The sequence below is a fragment of the Equus przewalskii genome, chromosome 2 (genome assembly GCF_037783145.1).
Source record: "Equus przewalskii isolate Varuska chromosome 2, EquPr2, whole genome shotgun sequence".
In the NCBI taxonomy this organism is placed as follows: Eukaryota; Metazoa; Chordata; class Mammalia; order Perissodactyla; family Equidae; genus Equus; species Equus przewalskii.
Genome location: NC_091832.1, coordinates 61,300,103 through 61,327,110, shown reverse-complemented (window position 1 = coordinate 61,327,110; position 27,008 = coordinate 61,300,103). Strand labels below are relative to the sequence as shown.

At 34.8% G+C, this 27,008-nt stretch overlaps 1 protein-coding gene across 2 annotated transcripts in view; it reads right to left on the bottom strand.

Annotated features, from left to right (window-relative positions):
* Nucleotides 1-27,008, bottom strand: part of GLRA3 (glycine receptor alpha 3) — a 184,555-nt gene that overhangs the window by 58,272 nt on the left and 99,275 nt on the right. For both annotated transcript variants that reach the window (XM_008536471.2, XM_008536472.2), the window contains exon 5: nt 22,532-22,614. In XM_008536471.2, coding sequence (XP_008534693.1) covers nt 22,532-22,614 — 83 coding nt within the window. The remainder of the gene's footprint in view (nt 1-22,531; nt 22,615-27,008) is intronic.

Genomic DNA, 27,008 nt, shown 5'->3' with positions numbered 1-27,008 from the left:
ACTTTCTTTTGTCTGCATGATCCTGAGGGCATTCTTGCTTTGCTCTCACCATTTGCTCTCCTGTTGTGCTGGCTTGATGAAGACACCCCTGCAATAGCTTGGCCACCTCTGTGTGGGGCTTTTCCACATGCTGTAAGGAAACCTGGAGAGTGAAAGTGTCCCCATGGAGTGCCATCCCTACCCCCTCTCCTCTCAGAGCCATGCATGTTCCCACAGCCTGGGTCACTGCCATTGTGGGAGGGAGAGAAGATCCCCTTCCTTCCTTCCACTTCCTCTGGGGGTGGATCCAACACCTCCAGCTTCAGAGGTATGGTTGTGTGGGTCTCTCAGATGTCTTTTGTGTTGTGTGAGTGCCCTCTGTTGGTTTATGAATGTCCTTGCATTGTATCTTAGTGAGGAGGTCTAAGGGACGAGCTCACTCTGCCATGATACTGATGTCACTCCACAAATTCCAGATTATTTTGATTTACTTTAATATACCTGCATATGTTTCCTTAGAATTATATTTTTAAAAGTAGTTTGGAACTATTTTATCCATCTACTAATATTAAAAAAACCTGTCAGTTAATAAATAGATACTACAAAAATATCATAATTTAAATATCTGTGTTTCCATTCTTTTACTATCAAAAGTGTCCCCATTTTGATGATAAATTATATGGTCACCGTGATGATAGGGAGAAGCTTAAGTAAACTGATGAGGAGAAATGAATGGGAGGCCACTAGGACTTAGGTTGTTTTGCTAGTCCTTTTTTCCTTTCACTGCAGGATGTTTGACCATTTATTTGGAGCCTGTACCCTCACATCCAACAAAGTCTGGGGCTGGTAAAATTCATGGTAATTTCTCTTGGAACTATTGTGTTTTAATGTTTTCCTTTGTTACCAGATAAGACATATCAATAGTGATACAGATTCAGCTATACCCTCCAACTGGTCCTTATCTTCACTCAAGTAGCCTCCAGCCTCTGTTCTAAGATCTTTTCACACTCCCCAAATAATAGGATATCAACGCTACTTGATTATAAACCCTATGGTGGACCAGTTGGAACTTGAGATTCCCAGCTACATTACATGTTCATGGACTATATTGGGACTTCTAGATCTTTTCCAAGTAATACAATAGCTATAAAAAACAGAGGAAGTTCTGGTTTAGCTTATCCACCTACATAACTACCTACTTACCTATCTTCTATCATCTATCTACTTATGTATCTAAATATGCAACACATATATTTTTGTTTGTTATGGCTGCCTACATTGGCTGAGGCCACCCTGCAAAGTTGTCTTCTTTCAGAACTCCTGGAGGGAAATGAGACACAGGATACCTCCATTTTTCAAATCTCTCTAACCTCTCTAAGGCTTTTATTATTTTCTTTCAATGTCTTCCTACTCTCTTGAAGCCCAAACAGGTTGGGATGATATGTCCCCAAGGCACCTAGACAGACTCTTACACCTCTGTTTCTTCTGAACATTTCTTGTTCCCTTGGGAAGAATTTCTATTTCTTAATATTGTCACTAGGAATTCTCCCTTTTATTCTGTTTGCTGTCTTTCATACTCTATGACTTTATCAGCTCTAAGTAGTTCCATCTCTTCTCATCTCTGGGCAACTAAGATAAAAAGTCTTTCAATACAATATCTATTAGAATATAGATTTTAAATGTTATTTCACTATTTAAGATTAATACAAACAAAATTTTTCATTCTCAAGGTCAGCAAAAAAGGTAACATGCATAGTAATGAGCTTACAAAGAAATCTAAAAATTAAATAATTAAACATTATTGAAAGACAGAAAAGAAGATTACAATAAAGATAGAGACATGCTGTGGTCTTAGATAGAAGGACTCATTATTGTGAAATGTTATTCTCTCACAATTGATCTATAATATCAATGCAACTTACATGAACATCCTAATGTAATTTTCAACAGGATATTAATCTAAAGTACAAAAGTGTATAGATAGCAAAGGCAGTTTTGAAAAATAAAAAGTAAAGAAGCAAACCTGCCTAACAGAGGAAAAAATACATGAATGAAGCTATAGTGTTTAAATGACTTCAGGTACAACACCTCTGTACCTATTAGATAAATGGTACAGAACAGAGTCCAGAATCAGACCTATATGTGGAAATTTAAGGTGAAAATGACATTTCAAATCAATATAAAAAGTTTTTAATAAATAATAATTTTAAAAACTTCTATCCACTTAGAAAAAGAGTTACACAAAAATAAAATCTACTTGTATTTAAAATGTAAGCACAATCTATGTCATAGCATAAAATCCTATGCTATGGGTTAAAATAGATAATATTTTTGTATTTTTGGCATATAGAAGGCTTAATTTATTAAGAAAAAGGTTTAACTATATATATACATATATATGTAGAACCCTTTGTTCTATGAAAGATATCATAAAGTTAAAATATCAATAACATATGGGGCCAGCCTGGTGGTGCAGCAGTTAAGTTCACATGTTCCACTTTGGCGGTCCAGTTTGGATCCCAGATGTGGACCTACACACAGCTTGTCAGACCATGCTGAGGCAGGTGTCCCACATATAAAGTAGATGAAGATGGGCTCGGATATTAGCTCAGGGCCAGTCTTCCTCAGCAAAAAGAGGAGGATTGGCAGCAGATGTTAGCTTAGGGTTAATCTTCCTCAAAAAAAAAATCAATAACATGTATGAAATAACACATAGAAATAAAAATGAAAAGATAATCCCCTATAAAAATCAGAGAAGTTTTAAGCAGGCAATATGCAGAAGAAACAGTCATGGTCAGTAACTGCATAGAAAAGAAAGCTCACTCTAAGGAAGCTGAAGACAAAATGAGATACAATTCTACATCCATCAGATTATAAAAACCCTTTAAATCTGATGTAAAAAGGCAATGTTACTAGGTTGGATACAAAATGTTAGTTTTTAATTTTAGTATTTTTATCTTTGAAATGTCTTTTATACTTATAATCATACATATCGTGTGTGTGTATACACACACACAGTGAAAGAAAAGGGATCACAAGGCACACTAGAAAGTGGTTAACACAGTGAGGATGATTGAGTTCGGGCTAAAGCATGATTCTGTTTGTTTTTCGGTTTCTATTGTTCAGATTTTCTAGTATAAACATAATGAATTTGAAGACATTATTCAAATGTATTATATTATCGTATTTAAAAATCAAATGATCTTTGGTCATTTTAAAAAATAGCCCCATGGCCAAGTGGTTAAGTTCGTGTTCTTGGTGGCCCAGGATTTCACTGGTTCGGATCCTGGGTTCCGACGGAGCACCATTCATCAGCCATGCTGAGGTGGCATCCCATGAAGCAGAACTAAGGAAAAAGGACCTACAGCTAGGATATACAACCATGTACTGGGGGACTTTGGGGAGAAGAAGAAAAAGAAATGATTGCCAACAGATGTTAGCTCAGGGCCAAGCTTAAAAAGACGAGAGGGTTCCTTTAAAGAAAAATGTAAAAATAGCTTAAAAGACTGGAGAAGAAAAAAAAGAGGTTATTGTTTAATACTTTATACCATAAGTAGTATAGAAAAGAAATACTTATTCAAAGAGAAAAAGTAGGCTGAGAATATATTTAAGTTCAAAATGAGTTTTGAGATTTATTTAAAAATTATAGATTCACATTTAATTTTAAAAGTGAGCTAGAATCATGTTTGGCCCAGCTTTCTCCAGTGAAAAGAAAGAGAGCTAGAGACTGAGGTTTCTGGGTTTGACCTGGCTTGCAAATGCTTATGTTCTTAACTAGCAGCTGGAATTTAAAAACAAAAGGAAGAAAATACTCACATTTGGCACATGCTTGCTGACTATTGCCAGGAGAAATATTACTCAAGTAAATTTTATTGACCTGACAAGGAACAACTGCTATGTCAAACTGTATTTAACTAAAACATTTGTATTTATAACTCGTGCGTTTAATTTGAATAATCTTACCATAAACCAGGTTGTTGTATGTGATTTCATTTAAGTTATAGGCCTGCTAAATTATCTTCTTAGTAATTACACTTTCTCTAAAACTCTTTGGTAGAACTAACCATTATTCTATAACACTCTATAAACATTATTCTCCTAGTACTTTGGTGACGTTTCTCTTTGAAGACCTAAAACACTTCACTATAGACTACAGATTTAAACTTTCTCCCTCTTTCTCTTATGATAACGCTGGAAATATAATCTGAGATTCCTAACTGCTCTTCTTAAATGACAATCATGCTGATAATTTGGTTCACATTTCTCGAAACTTCACAAAATTACCACACATTAAACATACAGTGTTTTAAAGTTCTTATGAGAAATTTCAACTAGAAGCAGAAAAGGACGTGATCTTGAGCCCATTTTAATGTTGAAAACGTGTGTATATGATTGCTTGGATTTCTGCTCTAGGAGAGGTGATAAGAGGTCTCTGTCTGACTACTTCTTTGGAATAAACTCTGAGCTGTGGAAAAATATTCTTTGTCTGCCTACCAGAAGGTCAAGATTCAGATCTACTCAAATTTATGAAATAATAAATTTATTTCATAGACCCAAACTATAACAAAAAAAACTCTACGAGCCAACATCAGTTTGGCAATATCTAAAGATTGTGCAATGTTTTGAGTAGAGAATAGGAAGGCACTATAGTAATCTTTTGACTGCTTTTAGGGTTTCTTAATGCCTGATATAATCATTTACAAGAACCCAAAACTAGGCTAATCCTAGAGAAGGAATTCCTACCTAATACCAGCAAGAAGACCCACTTCAGACTCTTATTTCCCGAAGCATTTGAAGAGCGTCATTATGAAACGGCAGATATTTTAACATGACTGGATAAACAGAGAATAAAATTACAAATTTTTAGTCCAATTTTTCTTAAAAGTGAAATATTAGAAAATGTCTATCACTGCAACACATTCATCTAAGTACTCAAGAGAAGACAATAAGCATTATGGTAACGAACAGATTTCAAACATTGAAATTCACACTTTTGTTTTTGAGGGAGATTAGCTCTGAGCTAACTACTGCCAATCCTCCACTTTTTCCTGAGGAAGACTGGCCCTGAGCTAACATCCATGCCCCTCTTCCTCTACATTATATGTGGGATGCCTACCACAGCATGGCATGCCAAGGAGTTCCATGTCCGCACCCGGGATCCGAACCGACAAACCAGCAAAGCCCGGGCCTCCGAAGTGTAACGTGAGCGCTTAACTGCTGCACCACCAGGCCGGCCCCTGAACATCTTTTCATGTGCCTATTGGCCATCTGTATACCTTCTTTAGGGAAATGTCTGTTCATGTCTCCTGCCCAGATTTTGATTGGGTTGTTTGATTTTTTGTTATTGAGTTGTGTGAGTCCTTTATATATTGTGGAGATTAACCCTTTGTTGGATATATGACTTGCAAATATTTTTTCCCAATTAGTAGGTTGTGTTTTTGTTTCAATCCTGTTTTCCCTTGCCTTGAAGAAGCTCTTTAGTCTGATGAAGTCCCATTTGTTTATTCTTTCTATTGTTTCCCTTGTCTGAGAAGACATCATGTCCGAAAAGATCCTTTTAATACTGGTGTCAAAGAGTGAACTGCTTATATTTTCTTCTAGAAGCCTTATGGTTTCAGGTCTTACCTTTTGGTCTTTGATCCATTTTTAGTTTATTTTTGTGAGTGGTGAAAAAAATGGTCAATTTTCATTCTTTTACGTGTGGCTTTCCAGTTTTTCCAGCACCATTTGTTGAAAAGACTTTCGTTTCTCCATTGTATGTCCTCAGCTCCTTTGTTGAAGATTAGCTGTCCATAGATGTGTGGTTTTATTTTTGGACTTTCAATTCTGTTCCATTGATCTGTGCACCTGTTTTTGTGCCAGTACCATGCTGTTTTGATTACTGTAGCTTTGTAGTATGTTTTGAAGTCAGGGATTGTGATTCCTCCAGCTTTGTTCTTTTTTCTCAGGATTGCCTTACCAATTCAGGGTCTTTTGTTGCCCCATATGAATTTTAGGATTCTTTGTTCTATTTCTGTAAAGAATGTCATTGGGATTCTGATTGGGATTGCGTTCAATCTGTAGATTGCTTTAGGTAGTATGGATATTTTAACTATGTTTGTTCTTCCAATCCATGTACATGGAATGTCCTTCCATCGCTTTATGTCGTCATCCATTTCTTTCAGGAAAGCCTTGTAGTTTTCGTTGTATAGGTCTTTCACTTCCTTAGTTAAATTCACCCTGACGTATTTTATTCTTTTTGTTGTGATTGTGAATGGTATTGTATTCTTGAGTTCTTTTTCTGTTAGTTTGTTGTTGGAGTATAGAAATGCTACTGATTTATGTAAGTTGATTTTATACCCTGCAACTTTGCTGTAGTTGTTGACTATTTCTAAAAGTTTTCCAATGGATTCTTTGGGGTTTCCTATATATAAGATCATGTCATCTGCAAACAGCAAGAGTTTCACTTCTTCTCTCCCTATTTGGATTCTTTTTATTCCTTTCTCTTGCCTAATTACTCTGGCCAAAACCTCCAGTACTATGTTGGATGAGAGTGGTGATAGAGTGTATCCTTGTCTCATTCCTGTTTTCAGGGGGATGGTGCTCAGTTTTTGCCCATTGAGTATGATGTTGGCCGTGGGTTTGTCATATATGGCCTTTATTATGTTAAGCTAATTTCCTTCTATGCCCACTTTGTTTAGAGTTTTTATCATAAATGGCTGTTGGATCTTGTCAAATGCTTTCTCTGCATCTATTGAGATGACCATGATGTGGTGTATCACATTGATTGATTTGTGGATTTTGAACCATCCCTGTGTCCCTGGTATGAATCCCACTTGATCATGATACGTAATCCTTTTGATATATTCCTGAATTCGAGTTGCCAAAATTTTGTTGAGAATTTTTGCATCTATGTTCATCAGCAATATTGGCCTGTTCTCTTTTTTCGTGGTGTCCTTGTCAGGTTTTGGTATCGGCATGATGTTGGCCTCATAGAATGTGTTAGGACGTATTCCATCCTCCCTAATTTTTTGGAATAGCTTGAAAGGGATAGCTATTAAATCCTCTTTGAAAGTTTGGTAGAATTTCCCAGAAAAGCCATCTGGTCCTGGAGTTTTATTCTTTGGGATGCTTTTGATTGCTGTTTCAATCTCCTTCCTTGTGATTTGTGTGTTCAGATTGTCTGCTTCTTCTTGGCTTAGCTTTGGGAGATTGTGAGAATCTAAGAATTTATCCATTTCCTCTAGGTTATCCATTTTGTTGGCATGTAGTTTTTCGTAGTGTTCTCTTATAATCCATTGTATTTCTCTGGAGTCTGTTGTTATTTCTCCTCTTTCATTTCTGATTTAGTTTATTTGAGCTTTCTCTCTTGTTTTCTTTGTAAGTCTGGCTAGGGGGCTTGTCAATTTCATTTATCTTCTCAAAGAACCAGCTCTTTGTTTCATTTCTCCTTTCTACTGCCTTGTTTCAATGGCATTTATTTCTGCTCTGATTTTTTGTTATTTCTCTCCTTCTCTTGACTTTGGGCTTTGTTTGTTCTTGTTCCTCTAATTCAGTTAGGTGTAATTTGAGATTGCTTATTTGGGATTTTTCTTGTTTGTTAAGATGTGCCTGTATTGTGATGAATTTCCCTCTTATACAGCTTTTGCTGCATCCCATATGAGTTGGTATGGCATGTTATCATTTTCATTTGTTTCCGGCTATTTTTTTATTTCTTCTTTAATTTCTTCAATGATCCATTGCTTGTTCAATAGCATATTGTTTAGTCTCCACATCTTTGTCCCTTTCTCAGCTTTTTTCTTGCAATTAATTTCTAGCTTCACAGCATTATGATCGGAGAAGATCCTTGTTACGACTTCAATTTTTTTTAATTTATAGAGGCTTGCCTTGTTTCCCAACATATGGTCTATCTTTGAGAATGTTCCATGAGCACTTGAGAAGAATGTGTATTCTGCTGTTTTTTGGATGGAGTGTTCTATATATGTCTATTAAGTCCAACTGTTTTAGGTTTTCGTTTAATTCCACTGTTTCCTTGTTGATTTTCTGTCTGGATGATCTGTCCAATGATGTGAGTGGGGGGTTGAGGTCCCCTACTATTATTGTGTTATTTTTGATATCTTCTTTTAGGTTTGTTAATAGTTGCTTTGTGAACTTTGCTGCTCCTGTGTTGGGTGCATAGACATTTATAAGCATTATTTCTTCTTGATGTAGTGTCCCTTTGATCGTTATATACTCCCCCTCTGTCTCTCTTTACCTGCCTTATCTTGAAATCTACTTTGTCTGACATAAGTGTTGCAACATCTGCTTTCTTTTGTTTGCCATTATCTTGGATTATTGTCTTCCACTCCCACTCCTTCACTCTGAGCCTGTATTTGTCATTGGAGCTGAGGTGTGTTTCCTGGGGGCAACAGATTGTTGGATCTTGTTCTTTAATCCATTTTGCCTCTCTGTGTCTTTATATTAGAGAGTTCAATTCGCTTCTATTTTTTTATCCTTTCTTTTTTGGGGGGGATTAATTCTTTTTCTTTTTTTCATTTTTGGATGTACATCATATTTTGAATTCAGTTTAGATTACATCATGTTCACCACCCAAAAACTAATTATAGTCCATCCCCTCACATGTGAGCCTAATCACCCATTTTGCCCTCTCCCCTACTCCCTTCCCCTATGGTAACCACCAATCCAATCTCCAATGCTATGTGTTTTTTTGTCGTTGTTTTTATCTTCTACTTATGATTGAGATCATATGGTATTTGACTTTCTCCCTCTGACTTATTTCACTCAGCATAATACCCTCAAGGTCCATCAATGTTGTTGCAAATGGCATGATTTTGTCCTTCTTATGGCAAGTAATATTCCTCTGTATATATTTACCACTCTTTATCCATTCATCCATTAATGGGCACTTGGGTTGCTTCCATGACTTGCCTGTTGTGAATAATGTTAGAATGAACATAGGGGTGCATTAATCTCTGCGAATTGCTGACTTCATGTTCTTTGGATAAATATCCCATAGTGGGCTAGCCTGGATCAAATGGTATTTCTATTTTTAATTTTTTGAGAAATCTCCATACTTTTTTCCATAGTAGTTGCACTAGTTTGCATTCCCACCATCAATATATGAGGGTCTCCTTCTCTCCACATCCTCTCCAACATTTCCTATTACTTGCCTTGCTAATTATAGCCATTCTAACTTATGTAAGGTGAAATCTAATTATAGTTTTGATTTGCCATGTCCACACCTGGGATCAGAACCTATGAACCCTAGGCTGTGGAGAAACGGAAGGTTCACACTTAACCGCTGTGCCACCAGGCCAGCCCCTGAAATTCACATTTAATACACAGTGTAATAAAAACTGATGCAGGTTAGCTTTGACAGAAATCCAGATGTTACTATAAATGATTTATTATTTTATAACTTTCCATATAAATAAACCACATTTTCTCTCTCAGGTCTCACAACACACAGATTTTTTCTATTAATTAGTAGCTTTTTACTTATTATTAAAACTTTAAACAAAAAAGAATATTGCCAAATGAGGCAAAAGATAGCTGACATTTTATAGGCAGTGAAATTTTATGTGAAAGGATTTCGATCTAAAATGGAACCAGAGGATATGAAATAGAGAATCTCTCACATGCACCTTCAGAAGAATGGAACTTAACTGAGAGACCGATTTCCCGGAAATGTCTGATTTACTGGAAGACGCGAAACTTATCTCCTGACCAAGGAAAATCCACCGAGAATCTTACTCCATCTTCAAACCAATAAACTTACTGCTAGGACTGTGGCTGGACTTCCGTCTGTTGCACTCCTTGCTCGTACACAGCGTGCCCCAAACTCTCAAGGACTTGCCTATAGCTTGCTACAGCATATATTTTCCAAATTGCAATTCCTCTGCTGTTCCTGAATAAACTCCATTTCTTTCCTCCATTACCCTCTTTACAGTCACATGCTGCATGATGACACTTTGGTCAAGGATGGACTGCATATACGGTGGTAGGTCCATGAGATCAGTATGGCTATACTACCTAGATTTGTGTGAAGGCTCTCTATGATGTTTACACAACCAAATTACCTAATGACGCATTTTGCAGAGCATATCCCTGTCATTAAGCTACGCATGACTGCATTTAGGTTGACACCTATAACATCAAGTATACCTAAGATGAAAAAGACATTTGTGCAGAAAAATATCTGAATAACAGGAAGTGAACTTTATATTATTCTATTTTGCCCCAAATTATCAAATTACAAAGCAAAATCAGCATTGACTCAGAAGAAAGTAGGTTTATAGGAGCCTTAACATACTGCTGTGAGAACTACTGTAATAATAAAATTCCACCTAAGTTAGTATGTTTCCAAATGGGAGATCCTTTTGATGGAATCTTCACATCAAGAAGTATTGACAGCTTTACTATTTGAAGTTGTGCAAGTCTTAAATTGCTCATCACAAATAAACCAGAAGTTTCAAACTTAGTTTGAATTATTTCTGTATTATTTTAGAGAATGGATATTTGTTAAACATTTAACAAAATTATTTGTTAAATCATTCAATTGTATTGTAATCCACACTACCAGGATATTTTTTTGTGTATTCCAATTCGCAACTTGCTATCTAAATGTTGATTGTTTCAGGTAAAAGTGAAAAACTAACTCCAAGAACAGAGAGTTTTTGCATCCAAGGGTTATATAATAGCTATTTTCTAGTGCAGATGACAGAAACAGTGATTGCCATTAGGTTGAGGATGAAGGTTTGATCCCAAATAAAAATGTTAACTACATTCAGAATAATTTTTACCATTTTCTGTGTCCAGACTACTCACAGAGATATTCCATCAGTTCCAAAATAGCAATGTTGGGAACATTTATAAGACTATTGGTGACTTAGAAAAAAAAAGTCACTATTCCTAGAAAATATTGTAACTTCTACTGGTGGTGTGTTTGTATCATATTAATATATAAAGGACATATTGGAGAAAACCTTCACATTTAGGGGTTCATTATAAATATTATAGTTATTGTTTTAAATCAACAGTTCTCTAGCAGACCTGGGGACAGCAAATGATATGAATCCTTCTTATTCCTGCCAAGAGCTAACAATTCAATATGTTTTTTTTTTTTTTTTCCAGATCTGCATCTGGACTTTCTTTTCTATTCTGATGCAGAACTCAAAGAAATCAACAAATTGCTAGGAACCACTGACTATAGATGGAGTTGTGAAGAAACAGATCACTTGGAACTTCTGAAATCCTGGAAATTTGACTAGGCATTCTATAATTACTTCAAAGACTTTTTAAAATCTCTTGGAATGTGAACAAGATACTTACCACACAAGCAAGAGTCCACTCATAGAGTTCTATGACCACAGCTTCCCCAGAGGGAAAGGTAGACATTTAGCATCCATGGCCATGGCCATAACTACTCACATATTCTCAGTTTTGACCTCAGTATTGTATTAAAATGCTTTTAAATTTCATATCACCAATTTATTAATGTAAGCTCTTTAATCACAGTCTTGTATGCCTTTTAAAAATAGATTTTCTCCAAATGTTCATATTTTATCTTTTTTCTTTATTTTCATTTTCTTGTTTTCTAGTTTGCTTTGTTTTCCTCTTGATCTTCATTACAAATAATTCATGGCATTATTTTTGTTTACTTGTTTGATTTTGTTTTCCTCTTGATCCTTTTTGTAGATACGCCATGTTTTCTACATGGTATGTTCTTAATTTTGCATGTCAGATTTATGATCTTGTATATATAAATAATTTATGAAATCCTAGAGTTCAGGGAACCTTTACTAGCATCTAATGTAGCTCACTTATCTTAAAAAAGAGAGAACTGAGTCTCTAAAATATTAATGGATCTACATAGTTTATATAGTTTCTCAATGAAACACTTAAAGTTATAATGCATTTTCCTGAATTTGTTTTTTTATATATAGAGCAGCAATGCCCTGCATAGTTTAAGGAATTATTGAGATTGGACACTGGGGCCATCTCTGGGAATGTGCTGCCCAAGTTTTGAAAGAGCATTCTCTGGAAAGGTCATTTGGAGTAGGTGGCAAATACAAGGGTTGGGAGAACTGGGGTTATTTGGGGAATTAAATAGGAAGGAAGAAAATGGTGATGGCTCTGAGCAGTAAATAGCAAATGGAAAGATTACAGAAAAAAGATATAATGCTTTAAATTACGGTAAGCTTGGGTGTTCTAAAAGGACTACTGAACTTCACACCCATTAGGAAGACTACTATCAAAACAACCAAATAATGACAAATGTTAGTGAGGATGTGGAGAAATTGATACCCTTGTGTACTGTTGGTGGGAATGTAAAATGCTGCAGCCACTATAGAAAACAGGATGACAATTCCTCAAAAAATTAAAAATAGAATTACTTTATGATCCAGAAATTCCACTTCTGGGTATAATCAAAAGAACTAAAAGCAGGGTCTTGAAGATATATTTTTACACCAGTGTTCATAGCAGCATTATTCACAATAAACAAAAGGTGGAAGTAACCCAAGTTTCCATCAATGGATGAATGAATTGTGTTTATACTCCATGCAAAGTGTGGTATAATGGCATATTATTCAGGCTTATGCATGCTACGACATGGATAAAGCTTGAGCATGTTATGCTAAATGAAATAATACAGTCACAAAAAGACAAATACTGTATGATTCTGCTTATATGCGGTAACTAGAGTGGCCAAATTCACAGAAACAGAAAATAGAATGATTTCCAGGGGTTGCAGGGAGGGGAAAATAGGGAGTTGTTTAATGGATATAGAGTTTCAGTTTTGCCGAATGAGAAAGTTCTAGAGATTAGTTGCACAAAAATGTGAATATACTTAACACTACTGAATTGTACATTTAAAAATGGTTAGGATGGTGAATCTTATTTTGCCACAATTAAAAGAAAATAACTACTGAAATTCTGGAGGAAGAGACAAATAAGAAAGCGTAGTCTGCAGAAGACCTTAGTAGTATCATGGCATGAGTTGAAAGTAGAGCCTGGGCAAATACAATGAGTTAGCCTCAAGAAGTCTCCTCAGTTACTCTGAGTGAAGAAGGAAGTTGTTCCATGCAGATAACTTGATGTTCTCTTTAAAGAATCCTTGGGTTAAATATGATCACAAGTGAGCCACATTCACTGCTGTATGTAATATTTGCACACATTATTGACTGTAGTTAAGAGAAAGAAAGAGAGCATCACTGTCTTAATGTTCAGCAGGATTTCTGGGTATAATAAATTGTAAACAAGCTTCCCTATCTTAATGGAGCTTGCATGTAGGGGGTGGGGGTGTGGTGTACAATCAAAGTGTAAACAGGGAAATAAAAAAATCATTTCAAGTAGTGGTATGTATTATTGAGAGAATATTGTAATATAACGGGATAGGAAGTGATCAGGGAACACAGAGCTAATTGAGAAAAGATAGTCAGAAATGGCTTGAAGAATGCAAAGATGAAAAACTGCAAAGCTATTAAGAGATTAAAGCTGAGGATATATTCAAGTTTATTAACAGGTAGATTCTTGTATTAATGAAAAAGGAGCTTAGCACCAAATCCACAAAATTCTAGAGTAGTTAAAATTTAGTATGTGAGTAGGTAAATTAGGAAGCTGTGGTCAGTAGGAGCCACCAATAGGGTCATAAAGAAAAAACCATGCAAATTAATGTTGTGATCTTATTACTAAGTATGCTAGAATATAAAGGTAAACTATAAATACTGTTTTCAGCAAGATATGTGATGAATTCTAAAGTTATCCTTCTGAAAAAGGAGTTCAAAATACTGTTAATAAGAATATGTTTAAGTGATTTATAACTGATTTAAAGAGCAAATGTTAATTTTTTTCAGTAGTAATCAATCAAGAGGAATACCTCTAGTGCATTGTTATAGAGTTTTCTGAGGCCCACCCTTTTGGAAGTACATAACGATATGTTGTTCAGTTCTCTGGATGATTAACTAGAAGTATTGATCAAGTTGGAATTATGGACTAAATCTATCAAGATGATTATTTAATTGGGGCAAAGGGAAATACTTTGCATTTAGTCAAGTGTACCAATTGGAGAAACATGGAATAGCATACATAGAACTTAGTTGCAGTATTGAGCGAACTGTAGGTGTGGTCTGAATCAAGAGTGTTTTGCAGCTGCCTCTAAAGTATGAGTGATCTTAGGCTGAAAGTCACAGAATGATTAACACTGTCACCAGGAGGGGGTGCCCTACTCTGCTGACTTGTTTAGGCCAATTTTAGTATGTGGGAAGACATCCTGGGGAGAGAAAATAGGAAGAGGAGGGAACTGTAAGTCTTTTCACATAGGAAAGCAAGTGAAATTCATGGCTATATTTAACTTGTAGAGCTAACCTAAGAATACCATAGTCACAGTTTATAAATATTTGGACATCATCAGACAGATTTCAAAATGACTGACACTTGTTATAAGTTTGTGAGCTATTAATTCATAGGAGTTTGCTCTGTCTACTTCATAGTTGTGTGATTTTGGGAAAGTCACCTAACCTTTCTAAGCCTTAATTTGCTGATATTTTAAATGGCAATGAAATCTATCTCATTAAGTTGTGGTTAAGGTTAATCAAATGATATATGTAATGGATATAAAGTCATTGTGACATCATCTTTTTGTAAGACTTGTAACTGCATTGTTTTTATTGTATTGTCATATGTTTAGAACATCTGATAATCAGCAAAAATTCAACCTACAAAGATGTGGATGGATTGGGAGAGAATAATTATGGTGCTGAGTAGGATGAAATATCTAATGTTTAAGTGGGGTCTGATTTTATAAGTAGCTAGTTCATCAGAGAATATTTTTGTCTTGCCAAAACCTGCTTTCTAACCAACATTGTAATTGCAGAGGCTTAAGTAATAAATAATCGGAAAATAAGAATTATCTGTATCTCTGACTAGCCAGGCAAAAGGACTAGTATTATTTTGAATAATATCTACGAAGTTTTAAATTATGAAAGAGCTTGAATAACAGTACAGATTATTAAGAAACAATTGTGAAAAATCATGTCCCAATTCTATCTTTTGCCTCAACCAGTCTTAGCATCAATTCCAGAGTAACTTGTCTGAGTCATATCAGATGTGGTTTTGAAATGAATCTGAAAAATTAAATGGCAAAAGCCTCCCATCTATCTTCAGATATTTCTAGCCAAAAAACTCATTACAGCATATTTCAAAAGTTTTTGAAAATTTTTGCCAGATCTTTTTTTTCAAGTTGACCCTTAAAAATATCTTTTCCTGTAATTTTAGGGATTTAGGCTGTTTTTTGTGGAAAAGAGTCTTGTCTTCACTGAATTATTTCTTTATATTTTCCTTTCCAACCAGAATAATTAAAATTTCTTTAACTTTCTCATATTGGTGATGTTTTCCTCTTTTGTAACCTACATTCATCCTTAGATATGAAGTACAGAATTAGAATCTTTATGGATATAGTGATAGTTTATGTATCTTATGTCATCTTTGTTTTTTAATAAACAACAGAACTTTATTATGACTCTAAGAAACTTTTACCCAATATTCTTCCAAGATTAAAAATATCCTCCATTTCTTTCTTTCACCTGGGGAAAATATTGCCAATTTAGAAATTTCCCTTATGGTACAAATTAAAGGCTAAAAAATTACATCTTTAGTTTTTTCTTATCCTTATTCTTGCACACTGATTTGCACTGTAAATTCCTTAGGGGCATAAACTAGCTGTGTTTCCTTCCCTCATATTTATGAAGCAAAAACGCAAGATGCAGTTATAAATAAAATTGTGATAGCAATGAAAATTTGTCTTTTGGAAAGACAGCCTTATGTTTCACTTCATACAGCCAACTACACAAACAAAGATCATGCAGTGGATCCTGAACATGACTAAACTAATACAATCTAATTCTGAGAAGGAAGGTTAGTGATCACTTTAATATTTAGCTTATCTTCACTAGAATCTTCACTTAATTTTATATATAACCAGCAACAATTGCACACAAAAATTAGGGCAGAGATTACATACAGTTTTTAAAATTAAAAAAGACATTTAGTGAAAAGCAGGGCTTCACTGCAGAATTCTCTCTGTAGCGTAGATGAGTTAATACTTTTATTGATTTTTTACTAGGTTTCTACTGATGTGAATTTTGGAGACGTATATTGTCTTGGTAATTGCCCTGTATTTTCTGGCTGAACTTGAGAGTAAAAAATAAGCATTAGAAAGAAAGAGAAAGAAATGAAACTAAAGCAATTTCTTTATGCCCCAAAAGCAAGTATTCACAATAGTTATTCCAGAATTCTCCTGTAAGGTTGAATGAAGGATACTCTAGACCAGAGGAATAAATGGTTTGTTGAACTTCTGGCTTTTATAAAAACAGTCAGGCAAAACTCTGTTGAGATTTGAAGAGTAAACACACCATGGGTCAGGCCTTCAGAGTTGATAAGGGAAACGTCTGAACTTGGAACATAAATGGGACCACATTCTTCCCTTTGGCTTCAGTGGAATTCTCAGTGATGAGTTTTAGTTTTCTAGGTTAATCTAAGGGTAAAGTTTCAATTTTACTTGGTTATTTCATTTTGATTTTAAATGACAGCAGAATGAATCACTAGGATAAACACCATTTGAATTACAGCTAAGAAATTTTTATTTATACTTAAATATTGGGGTAAAAATAATGATTTTCTAATTTTTTTGAAGTTCACTGAAAGTGCTATATGAATCTACACTCCGTGAGTAAACTAGATTAATCATATTTGCCAAATAGCCTCTAGGAAACATATTGTTAAATGCCACAAAGAGTTTTTCAATGTCTTTCTCTGTTTTACTCTTTCCTTCTGTCCCCCAAGTTTCCTTACACTCGATGATCTTTCTTTTGCTCTTTTGTCGGTCTGCACTTTTACCGCTATCTTCAGAAATCTTATCTTCATGTCCCTAAGCAATATTTCTAACCTTCCTTCTCTATATTTCCACAATCATTTCTAATTCAGCTCTATTCTGAAACATCCCATAATCTAAAATAAATTTCTAATTGAATATATGTTTTCACTAGAAACACAGTATGTTTAAGCAGAAGTCAGCTTCAGCATGCCTTTTCCACAAATCACCTGCTCTTTTCTAATTCATGTCAATGAAGCAACATTCAATTCTCCTGATTGAGAGAAAACTGGGGAGAATCGTCTTTATGCTTAATTCTTATGCAAAACGCTGAAAAAGTCTTCAAAATCGTTTCTGCTTTTCCCATTATCATCTCAGCTCTTTGAACTTCTTATTAATTTATGATGAAATTAGCTATCTGTGTGGATTTCTTTTCATTCTCTTTTTCAAATCGAGCCTTTGCCTGAGGTTCTTTTCTAACACAGGTCAGCAGATAAGAGGGGAAATGATAGAGCTGCTCAGGGTTTATCTACATTATTTCCATTTCTCCATTCTGCATTTTTTATATGCGACATAATTTTTTTTTTCTTGAAGAGTTTCTCCAGGAGTGTGTCTAGGTTCTCAGACTTTTCAAAGTACCAGCTTTGGGTTTTTATGTGATTCTTCGAATGCTGTCTTATTCTTTTTTGGTCTTCTTGAATAGAATGCCTAGCTCAATAGTTTTCAGTACAAAAAATGGCTGTAGCAGTGTCTCAAAATTTTGATACATAGTGCTTTCATAGTCGTTTAGTACCAAATTTTTCTTTATTTCTTCTTTAAATAAAGAATCTTTTAGTATGTGTTGCTGGTTACCAGATATATAATTGTATAGTAATGTATAATAACTTGGGTTAATATATAGTAATTTACAGTGATTTTAATTGTTATTGATTATATTGCATTTTAGTCAGAGATCACATTCCATCATGTGTTGATTCTTAAGAATTTGTTGAAACTTCCTTTGTGGCTTACTACATAATTTTTGCAAATGTTCTTATCCGTTAAAAACAGACAAATAAAACAGTTTTCTCTCTATCTATAAGTTACTTAATTGTTTTGTTCAAATATTTGTACCTGTACTTTCAAATAGATTATTGATTTATCTATTTTTTAAATTGTAGCTTTGCCTTCTTTTGTTTCATATATTTGGAAGTTATATGGAAGACATTTTCATAATCATTATAGCTTATTTACATATTGTTTCTTTACCAGTGTGTTACCCAAGTGTTTGTGTCTTATGAGTTTCTTCCTATAATTTATTTGTTTCTGATATTGAAATTACTTTCCTGGACTTTTTTAGACACATTTCTCTGATTTGCATTTTTCTATCTTTTTCAAATTTTTTGCATGATGTTTTTAAAAAAGTGTTTAGTTCACAATCTATTGTTGTATCAATATTTGTTAACATCTAGTTTGAGAATCTCTTTATTTTGCTATGTAAATTTAACTCTTTGCATTTATTTTAATCATTGATTTGGAGAGCTATTTTTGCTCTCTTTCTATGTTTTACATATACTATACTTAATTTTTACTTCTTTTGTTTGTCTCCTTTCCCACATTCCATTTGATGAATCAATATTTGTCACTTCTGGTTTGAAAGTTATTTATTCCATTTTTATTCTTTGATGTTATCCTTAGCTCATACTTGTTTTCATTTGTCTCATCAATTTCTATCACAAGACTTCTCCCCTGGACTCTTCACAGGAACTCTCTTTTTCCCACACTAAGAATTTTATATCATCCAGGGTTTTAAATCTGAGTCATGAATGTACACTTTGGGGGTACAGGGTCATTGCTAGTTTAGACAAAACATACTTTCCTAAAGTATTTATTAACTCAATACTGTTCTTCCTTAGTCATTTTCTCCTTTTCCTAACAGTATATCATTCAGATATGCTTATCAAATTTAGTGGAATTATTATATTTACATAGATAACTCGTCAGCTAGTCCTTGAAGTCCTTCAAAACAGGGACTTCTGTGCTTTGTTTATTGTTGTATCAACCAACATGTAATGTGGAATATATTAGGTATTTGATAGATATTTTTCAATTGATGCTTAAATGAATGAACATTCTCCGGGTCACTAGGAACAGTCTTGAGCATTGACATACATTTATTGAACATTTATTGAATTTCAGAAAGTTGGATCATCACAGGCCATTAAGACCTTTACCTTTAAATTATGTTTCTCTTTTGCTTGTTTTCCATGCCTCTCAAACCCAATTTGTTTTCTCTTTCCCCTTTGTGGTCAGAATTCATTCAATAGTAGACATTAGGTTATTTACAGCTCTTGTTTTCCAATAGGTTGAACTCTATTAAATCTTTAACTTGTCATTTTAAGCCATTATTAAACAGAAAAAGATGTGAGGAACGGCTCTAAAAGAGTTTAAGAAAAACACCTTGAAGAATTTGACTTCAGTAGCTTCTACTTTGACAGGATTTTTTAGCATCTGCTATAAGAAGTTTAGTAAACAGTATCTGTCTTGTGACCTAAATTAATTTCTAATAAGAGGGCAGGAAGTATTTAATGCTTGAAATATGAAGGGGGCACATGAGGCAATTTACTCAGTCCTGACAAAGGAATTAAGAAACAAGGGGGAAAGAGGCTTTTGCCCATGTTGAGTTTTTGATTGATTTGGAAATGTTCTGGGAAAGGCAGGAATAATGAAAGGTCCTGTTGTGTTAGCACTGGTATCCTACAAAATAGTCCAGTATGCTTTCCTTATTCTAAAAAAGAAGTCCAGTGACCCAGCTATCCCTCAGGCACTGTATTCTTTCTCATCGTTATTTAATAACTAACATCCGTAGAATAATAGATGTCACTTCTAACCATGCACTTTTTTTTAACTTTTTGAAATCCAGCTTTGACTCTCATTGTTCTAATCACATTTGTCTTCGTCATCAATAGCAATGGCTCTTTTTTCAATTATGTTTTTAAAAAAACATCTTGCAGCATTTGATACTATTAACTGGAGCTCCTTGACAGTCTCCTCTCCTTTGAGATTGAAAGATTGATTTTAATTTGCCGTCTACGACAACCCCCTGACTAGAATTCCTCCCAACATCATCCAAACGTAGCCATTCCTTAAGGGTCTGTTCTTCTTTGTGTGTTTGTTTTCCTCTCTATATTCTCTCCTTCAAAAGTTTCATCTTATTGTTTGAACCACTTTCTATATGGATTTTAATAGTATATCTTTAGTTCTAACTCCTCTTTTAGCTTTAGGCTTAAATTTCCCAAGCCTCAACAATATTAAGATTGGATTTATCAATATTACCTTCAAAATTTACTTCTCATCCTAGGTTTTCTTTCCCTGTCAATATTTCCAATATGACTCTGTTTATCTAAGCTCTTTAGCCTTGACTCATCAGGACCCAGAGACTGTACATCCACTTTGTATTAAATTGAATGAAGGATGAAAGAGTATGCCACCCCAAAATATGCCACTTTGGTGTAAGGATTACTTTGAGGTAAGACATTTGAAAAATAGCAGATGCAAGAAGGGCATTCTGATCTCCTGTTTTCTTCATGAAAACAGGAGATAAAAACTCCCATGTGAAAGATATGCTCCCTGTACCCGGAAAAACAAAAAATTCTTCAATGGGGAATCAAAGTTGAGAAAATTCTGTACAAACAGACCTTGCTGAAATAATTCTTATCTTTCTCCCGCTTCCCACATAGTTACTTTTCTACAATTGCCTCCCTTTGTTCAACCTGGTATTAAAGCATTTAGGTTTTGCCTCTTCTTTGAGTGCTCATTTCCTTATGAGGGATCCCGTGTCAGATAAAACTCACGTTAAAAAATTTGTATCCTTTTCTCCTGTTAATCTGTTTTGTCTGTTTAATTTTCAGACACAGCTGAAAAAGCAGAAGAGGGTAAAGATACAATTTTGCCACCCTTCCATTATTAACCTCTATTGTTTCTAACTTCCACATCATTCCTCTTTGTCCCTACTTTTATTCTTTTTTGTTGAAATATTATGAAATCTTCATAAATAACCTCTATTCATTTGGCTGAAAGGATTTTTAAGAGAATAATGTTGGCCAAATCATTTTCTTGCTCCTAAATCTTGAACAGCTCCTCACTGCCTGTTGGATAATATCCAGCATCCTTGGGTTAGTATTTGGGGCACCAGTTTGCCTTAGACTATTTTGCATACGACTTTTTCCTCAATACCCTACCATGTACCTAATTATGCAAACAAGATACAGAATCAACCTGTCCTCAAAAATGGCTTCATGGTAATCTTTTGGGACTCTTTTGTTGCCCTTCCCATGTAAGTCGCTAAATAGCTCCCTCAGCTAAAACTACATTACTTTATTTTCCTTTCACTTACTTTAGTATGTTATCCATGTATACACCTAATATGTAAGAACTATTTATAAAAGCAATGTATTTAAATTTGAGAAGAAGGAGTTATCAGGGAAAGAAATATTTCCACTTACTTTAAGAGAAACCAAAAGCAGAAGGATGGCGGCATTCCCCCACAAAGTCAGCACGCCATCTAGTGACAGCTCCACCAAACTACAAACCTTGCCTCTCAGGCCTGAGTCTGAAGATCCACCTTCAAATTTTCCTCAGGGAATATGTCAAAACAGACCTTCTGTTCCCCAATATAATACAGTACCACAAGAAAAATAGTCCATAATGCTTACTATTTGTATGGAATTAGACACTATATACCAACTAATTTGGAGTTGATTATATACATCAGTTCAGAGAAACAGACAGACCTGAAGTTTTTAATGTGTTGACACTAATCAGTGATGCTCATGGATCAACTATGAAAGAAGAAATTTAAAGGAATGCCTGTAAGTTTGGATAAATCGCTGATAAAACGTGAGAAACTTCTTGTCTCCTGTGATAACATACCTAGCAGAGTACACTCTGAATGAATATTAGGTGAGGGGTGGCAAAATGGTTCATAGTAAGCAGACTTTGTAGCCAGATGGCTTCTCACTCCCACTTCCGTGAATTGGGGCACGATACTCAATCTCTCAAAATAACCATTTTCACCCCTGGAAACGTGGGGATAACAACGTCTTTGTTGTGAGTATAAGGAATAATATATACAAAATGCTTGGTCTATAGTAAGTTTTCAATGAAAAAATGGTAGTTTGTTTTTAATGATTGCCATCCTTTCTAAACTTTCATGATTTGTATAGAGAAAATAGTTGTTTTTCAAGCTTAAAAACTGTTTTTCTAGGTCCTCTATTTCTTTTTTGAGGAAGATTAGCCCTGAGCTAACATCTGCCGCCAATCGTCCTGTTTTTACTGAGGAATCCTGGCCCTGAGCTAATATTCATGCCCATCTTTCTCTACTTTATATATGTGGGATGCTTACCACAGCATGGCTTGACGAGTCGTGCGTATGTGTGCACCCGGGATCTGAACCAGCGAATCCTGGGCCACCAAAGTGGAATGTGTGCACTTAATCACTGAGCCATGGGGCCAGCCCCCGGTCCTCTATTTCTTTGTCACAGTATAGAGTGCATATTTGATAGACACAATTACTGTCAATATCCGGTGAAAGATAACTTGCCTACTTAGTAAATATCTGACAAAAACAATTACTAAATAAATAAATAAATAAATAAATCCACTAAAATTTGTATCTACTATATTTTTTTAAGTATTCAGAAGAAGCAAGTTGTTCTTACTTACAACTTTCCAGTTGCATTATACATGTCTGTACATCCATTGGAAAATTCTTGAGATCCATTGGACAAGAGAGTGTTAAAGTCAATCTGAAAGAATTCAAAGTAATTATTTTTAAAAGAGATTTGTAATATCATAGTAATATTTCTCTTGTTCAAGGCACAATTGAAAAATGATATTGCTTTGGTAGTGACTAACATCTATGCAAGTAAAATTTGTTCCAGCTTGGGTATTGTTTTTACTATGAAATAGTTGTACCCTTATGTAGAAATCTGTTTCTTGGGGGGAGAAAAGCTGTATATGTAAACATCCAGTCACATTTGTATATTTATTTTTTCCTTTACAGAGGTCTGTAGATGTCTAAAAGAGGTCTATATTTCCAGAAGAGACCTAGAAAAAAGAAATTTGAGAATGGATTCTATAAAATTAATACCAAATACCAAAAAGCACACTTCCCCAAAATCACGCGGACAGCATTTTTGAGGAGGAAAGTCTATCTGGGGAGTTGGAGTTCTGAATGTGGAAAGGCAGGATTCAGAGAGACAATCCTGCGTGACAACTCTCAATCATCCTTATAACTACATTGAAGAGGTTGTCAGTGAAAATTCAACAGTATTTAGCAGAGGAACAAATTCTGAATCTGAAGGACTTGAAAATTTTGGGTATTAGAATGGTGTTCTCTGCCATGAGACCAGGGCATTTCACCTGATCTCATCAGGGTCAATAAACAGCCTTCTAGATGTGTGTGGTGATGGATGGTAATTAGACTTTGGGTGGTGAACATAACGTCGTCTACACAGAAATCAAAATATAATGATGTACACTTGAAATGTATATAAGGTTATAAACCAGTGTTCCTTCAGTTAAAAAACAATAGCCTTCTAGACTATGTTTAACATAATTCCATGCTCACCAAACAAACTTCTGATTTGGCTTCAATGTGGGATAACCTGGATGGTGTACAACAGCATTCCACCCATTTCTTTCCCCCGTGAAGAATGTAGCCGCCCCTGACGCAGGAAGGGTTAATAATCACTGGAAAAGGCTTGCCGACAAACTGTGACCAGGAGGTGAGAAGGCCGGTCAGCCAATGAAGGGTAAGACCTCCAGGGGGAGGCAACCTAAGACAGGCATCGGCCACCCAGGGGCACAGATGGAGAAACGATATCGATATCGGGAGCAGGAGGGGCCGTTGCCTAAGAGACCTTGCCTGCTCCGAGACAAAAATATACGAGCACAGCAATAACATGATAACATCAAAACAGACGCCGAGGGAGGGCTCCTTGAGAAATCACTAAGAATTCTTGGCATTCGCTAATTACTTCATCCAGAACACCTGTGTATGTTTAACAGGTGTAAGCTATGTATATATGGAAACGCTGGTTATACTAAACTCAGAGTGGCCATCAGCCCTCTCCGCATCTATCCTGATGTGTACATTGGATTGCGACACCGACAAAGAAAGTATTTGTACATTGGAATTCCAGATAATTCATCACTCTTGAGTTCTTTTTTTATTGGAAAGTATACTATCGAGATATCTTCAGGGAATACCAAGAATTTGTAGTTCCTGGACCTGAGAAAAATAGGCCCAGATCCAAACAAACCCAAGTTTATTCAAACAAAATTCTTTTATGAGAGCTCTGTAGCCATATCCTTTATTGAAAGCATTCCCTCTGAAGTTCAGTATCTCAAAGGGCACCCTGGGTGGATTTGTTCACATAAGCTTTGTGACTGTAGGTCGGTCACTTCACTTCACTATGTCTCAGTTTCCTCATCTCCAAAATGAATATAATAGTAGTCCTTTCTCCAGAAAGACATTGCGAGCAATACATGAGTTAAAATATGTAAAGTGCTTAGACAAATGCCGGGCATATGATAAACACTCAACAAATATTAGTTATTAAGGATTACTGGTACATTCTACCACACCTAGACTTCCCCACCTTCCCCTCCCCAAAATCATATAGGATGGGCACAAAGATGACTGAGTTAAATCACACATAAAACCTGTTTAACTTTTAACAAAAAGTAATCATCAGCTCTACTAAATGTAACCACATTCTCCAAAATGGCATTTTAATGTAGACCATAGACATAAAGTTATAATGATGTACGTTTTCCAGTGAATACTCTTGGTGAGTAGAGTATTCAAATAATTTGACATAATTTTAGAGACACAAACAAACAGACATTGAAGCTGCTGATTTTTTTAAGAGTTCCAGGAGGATCATTTGACAATTAATTCAAGTCAGAGTCCATAACACACTAAAACAATTTATAGAGTTCATTCTTCAAAAGCAATTTTCTCCTGGCTCAGCCAGGTTAAGTGATCCTGTAAGGATGATCTTGCAGATTTACAAAGTTCTCTCTTAAAAAGGCAATTGTAAAATCAGATGGACACAATGTTCTCTATCTTGTGAAAGAGTTTATAAGGAGTGCATGCACAAGTACATTTTGAACGTACGCACATTAATTTTCCAAACATCCACAGCTGTCTGGCCAGCCAGTTTCAAATGTTGGTTTGCGGAATTACTTCTGTGACCTTTTGTATGGAAGTAAATAGCATTCTCAGAATCTTTTCCAGGCTCTCACCATGCATGTGATGTCAAATACATATCCTGGCTATTTTTCTGGCATAAAATGAGAGGTATTACATAATTCTTTAAAAAAAAAAGCGCTTGAAAGAAATTATTTGGCAAAGAAAAACACTCTTTGTAGAAATTCTGTCATAAATCATACCCTGAGAAACATCTATTTATTAACTTTCTTTCTTTTTGTTTAAGGTACAATACAATTGCTTCTTTAACAGCATATGACTGGAAAACTGTGTCAGCTTGGTGGCTGTGATACTGAATTTCTTCATCAAAACATTCGAAATAAATTAAAGATATGTCCTGACCACATCAAAAGAAAACTAAATCAAAGGCAATTAATCATATTCTACTGTTTTGGAAATGAATATCTTCTTGTGTAAGAGAAGACACAAAGTTCTCGTTCTGAGACAAGACACATAAACAGGATGTGGAGTTTTTTTCTCTTAGGAAGTCTTGGTTTAGTGAAATAGAAACGTTAAAAAGGATGACTACAATCTGTGACAAACAATTGACCTCATATAGTGAAGTGTTACTCGTTTTGAACGAGCAGTGCCCAGAGCATTGTGTCTATCTCAAGCCATTAATGGAAGTATTAAAAACAAAAATGTTTTCTGACTCCAGTTTAGGCTCTTTATAAAAATGATAAATATTTTTATTCGTTCCTAATATTTTTAAATTTAGTGTTACAAGAACAATTGCCTCCATTAATCATCAGCTTTGAATACTGTCTGTACTCCTAATAGGTAACACATCTACAGTTCTTATTATATTGTAGACACTACTTAAAAACTTTATATAAATTTCGACTTATTTCTTACTACAAATTTGTAAGACAGGTAAACCGTATTATCCTATTTTAGAGATGAGGAAACTGAGAGGGTAACCCGCCTGACATTACAAAGCAGAAACTGCAAAGGCAAATTTGCACCTCTGGGAGGCTGGCTCCAGATTCTATGCGCTTAACCTTCAAGGCTATGCCTTTCCAAGGCACTGGAACATTTTTCATGAAAGCAGGTTCTCTAATTAACATGACCTTTAAAATTTTATATTTCTGTAACATAAGAAATGATATATTTCCTACAGTATTTGTTATTACGTTTAAAGTAAAAGATACATAAATGACTATTCCAAAAGAAATCAGAGAAATTTAGTTAAACTTTAGAAAATATAAGGAATTTCCCCAAGGATTTTCTATATTTTCTTGAGTGAATTGTTATTTTATTATGAAGTATTCTATAAAGAGTAAATAACTCACAAGAGATTAGACTGTTGGAGCACTAGAAGGAAGATTGTAACTAGTGTTCTAATCTGGAGTTTTGTTGTCATCTGATTGTATAGATGATCATAAAACTTATCAACCCATGACCAATGCAATCTCAATATTGTTGATAGTCCCTTTAGGAAGTTGATATAAGCTATGGACGGACCTTTTCAGAAAAATACGCATAATCACACTCGCGCAAAATTCTCCACACAACATATATTTTAAGGCATTGTAAATTGATTTCCCTTCAATAAACAGCATCTTAAAAAGCTTCTGTTGAAATAAGTTTCCATTTTCTATTTAAAAATTAATGTCTGTTAATGTTCAAAATTAAATACACATTGTACAAATAAATTTAATTCTTTTCACAACTGAATTTCAGAGAAAGAGTGATTGTATCAGCTTAAATAAAAGTTGAAATTATGCTATAATTTTTGACAAGTTGCTGTGTGTAGAATTTTTAATATAAAGTTTCCTGAAATCTGATTTTTAGTGCAATCATGCTTCTATAATATGAGTAGTGAAGTTGGATATATTAGTAAAGTAAGCAGTAAATAACATTTAACTGTGAAGTGCTATCATTATCATGTGATGAGGATATTACCATCCCTATTTTACAAGT